Source organism: Octopus bimaculoides, chromosome 1 (genome assembly GCF_046866305.1).
Source record: "Octopus bimaculoides isolate indiv1 chromosome 1, ASM4686630v1, whole genome shotgun sequence".
NCBI classification, from domain to species: domain Eukaryota; kingdom Metazoa; phylum Mollusca; class Cephalopoda; order Octopoda; family Octopodidae; genus Octopus; species Octopus bimaculoides.
In genome coordinates, this window is record NC_142928.1 from 202517272 (window position 1) to 202520840 (window position 3569).

General features: G+C 47.3%; 1 protein-coding gene across 1 annotated transcript; it reads right to left on the reverse strand.

Moving 5' to 3' along the window:
- Positions 1–485: 485 nt before the first annotated feature.
- Positions 486–1791, reverse strand: LOC149137957 (uncharacterized). The gene has a single exon (XM_089340673.1). The coding sequence runs from the start codon at positions 1789–1791 to the stop codon at positions 1033–1035; it is 759 nt and encodes a 252-aa protein (XP_089196799.1). The 3' UTR covers positions 486–1032.
- Between the last annotated feature and the right edge of the window lie 1778 nt (positions 1792–3569).

Consider the following 3569-nt stretch of genomic DNA (forward strand, 5'->3'; position numbering starts at 1 on the left):
TCCGAAATTCATCAGGTGGCCTATGACCTCCGTTGCTGGCATTATGGTTTCGTCCACAAGGATGTCATCGATGTACGAATTGGTGGCCCTTTTTACTCTGTCCACCTTTCCCAGGATGGCCTTGAGAATTGTTGCCATAATTTTTGGTGCTGAATTTAGCCCAAACCCCAGCCTGGTCAAACAGTATGTCCGGCCCTTATACCTGACAAGCTGATGCTTCCACAGTATCTCAGCCACCTGCACCTGCAGGTATGCCAACTTCAAATCGACGATCGTGGAGGCCCCTGTCATCTGCATCCATTCTCGCAAGGTGTCCCCGCAGACATCTGTGGCCTCGCCGGCCGTATGACATGATATGTGGTCATTCAGCTCTCGGAAGTCAAGCACTGGTCTGACCTTATGCTTCGTGAGCTGTCCCACCGCCATCAGCGGCAGGACTCCGCTCTCTCCTTCTTCTTCCCAAGGGATCAATATGCCCTCCTTAATCCACCGCTCCACCTCCCCCTCAAACTCGCTTCTGGCATCTCCTTTCAAAGTATGCTATATTTTTTAACGTCGGGGGCTCTCCCCTCCAGTGCCACCCCACTGTCCACCTTTGGCCATCGAAGGCGGCACGAAAATCCTGGTCTTCAATAGTGTGCGCGGCATAGTTTTCTTCGCGATTCTCACCAATGCACGGCGTCGCCATACACGGTTTCCCCGCGACCCCGAAAGTCACACCGGCCTCGTTGACAGTGACACCTCCTAAACGGGTGATTGCATCCATCCCCATCACCACATCAATCTCATCCACCAAGTGGCCAACTACAATTGCTTGCAGCGTCAGCTTTGCTCCCTGCACCTCAATCTGCACGTCAGTAATGCCTTCACAGCGTACCTGTCTTCCGTCGACTGCCCTCACACTGCTTTCTCCACTCCACGTCTCTACCACTCCCGGAGTCATAAGGGTCGTTGTACAGCCTGTGTCCACGAGGGCACGCGACATCTTCCCATCCACTAGCACATCAACAACGGGTAGAAAAAAATGCGCCTTTATTGATCCGAAGGGATGACCACTGGCGCAGTAGTCTCCCTTAGACCGTTTCCCTGCAGACATTCGCTGGCTATATGTCCCGTTTCTCGACAGCGGTAGCAAATGACCTCAGGCTTGGGTAACTTGCAGTCTCGCACCATGTGCGGGCCCTGACACCGGAAACACTGTCCTTTGAACGGTCGCACACATTCCTTCTTCGACCCCTCTCCGCTACTCCTTGGTCGGCCACCTTTTACTGTTGCCGTTGCTGCCAACGGTGTCGATCTACAACACGAAACTAACATACGAGCCCTCGTTATTATATCCGCCATGGGCATGGCGTTCACGTCTGGCAGTTTCTGCAATTCGACCGACATGTGGTCAGGAAACCCAGTTACAAACACCAACTTTACTGTTCGATCCAGCGATTCTCCCTCGTACCCCGCCAGTTTAGCCAACCTCCTAAGTTCGTTGGCAAACACGTCGACCTGTTCGCCGGTCCACTTTGCTCTCCCCAGGCGAGCGTACGCCTCAAACATGCCTTCTGCGAAGGCCTCCATCAAGCGGATTTCTATTTTCTCCGCGCTAACTTTGTCCCTCTCTTCCATCTCTAAAAATAGCGCCAACGCCGGACCATCCAAGTACAGTGGTAGAAAGCTTGCCAAGTCGCCTATCCCTTGGAGCTTCGCGACCAGCTTCAACTTTTTTAGCCACGCGACCACGTCCGTGTCGCCGCAAAACGGTTTAATGATATCACTAGAAATCCGGACTACACTCATAATTTTGTTTTTTCTTTTATTATGGGCCGAAATAGCTTGTGGCGTGATGGAGGAAAAAGACAAGAAGCAAAAGGACAGAATGAAACGTTGGACCTTACCTTGTCGACCGCAGCGGAGTACACGATCGCTCTTGATAAAAAACACGTCTTTCTCGTAACCTGTCTGTTTTCTCACTGATCCACGTGCTGGCCTTCGACCGCATGTATCCGACTTCCGGTCTGACCCTTCCGGTCTGACCCTTCCGGTCTGACCCTTCCGGTCTGACCCTTCCGGTCTGACCCTTCCGGTCTGACCCTTCCGGTCTGACCCTTCCGGTCTGACCCTTCCGGTTTGGCTTCACTTCTGTTTGCCTCACCTCTCTCCACCAACAACACACAGCTCATCACAGCCCATAACACCACAAAGAAGAAACAACAAAAGCTATAAAACAAATGAAAACCAAACTAAAACTAGAACAGCAACGGACCATGATAAAACGATGGCAAGAAAAGCCCCTACATTGTAAATACTGGGATAAACTAAATGCAAAAGAAATAGACAGAGAAAAATCCCACCAATTTTTGAGAAGCTCAGGACTCAAAGCAGAGACTGAAGGATTTTTAATTGCTGCACAAGACCAAAGCCTCCCCACCAGAAATTACCAAAAACATATAATGAAAAGAAACATAACAAGTAACTGCAGAATATGTGGCGATGGACAAGAAACAATAAATCATATTATCTCTGGCTGCCCAGTCCTGGCTAAGAAGGAATATATTCACAGACAAGACAGAGCTGGGACCTATATACAATGGAAGCTATGCCAACACTATGGAATAACAACAGAAAAAAGATGGTATAAACACACGCCAGAAAAGGTCATAGAAAACGAGAAAGCAACCATACTCTGGGATATGCCAATATACACAGATAGAGAAATTAAGGCAAATAGACCAGATATAGTTGTCAAAGATCACGAAGAAAAAAAATGCTTTCTAATTGATGTATCAATACCAGCAGATGACAACGTTTCCCTAAAAGAAATGGGAAAACTTTCAAAATACAAAGACCTGGAAATAGAGGTAACTCGAATGTGGAATCTAAAAACAGAAACAATTCCTATTATAGTAGGTGCCTTAAGTATGATAAAAAAATATTCAGACAAATACATAACAAAAACACCAGGACTTACAAATATATATAACATACAGAAAATTGCACTACTGGGCACTGCACGCATCCTACGCAAAACACTTTCAATACAGTAACCATAAGAGCATCACAACACATACCCAAGGCACACAGAGCTGCGCTCGGTAGTGAAGTGAAAGCATGCTATAAAAATAAAACTACTGAACCATAATAATAAAACAGACAAATCCGTCCCCTAATGTCAACGCCAAAGCTCGTCATGCCTCAATGATAACAAAGCAGATCACAAGCCAGATTGGTCGTCGACCAAATCACAAAGGGCCACGTACTCAAGATAGCTATGTCACGAGAGCTCAGAGATGGTGTTGTCTCAAAAAATTAACCCTAAACAGACAGATCCGTCCCCTAGTGTCAACGTCGAAGCTTGTTATGCCTCAGTGTTAACAAAACAAAATACAAGCCGAAATGGTCACCGACCGGATGATAAAGGACCACGTACTCGAATTATGAACCAGATTCGAGACGAGAAATCTACTACTGGTTCAAATCTTCCCGACACACAGGAGCTGAAAGTACCCCACAACCGGAATATTCCAACAGATGGCCATCCATGCTCATCACCAAACAACCAAAAGAAAAAGAATGAA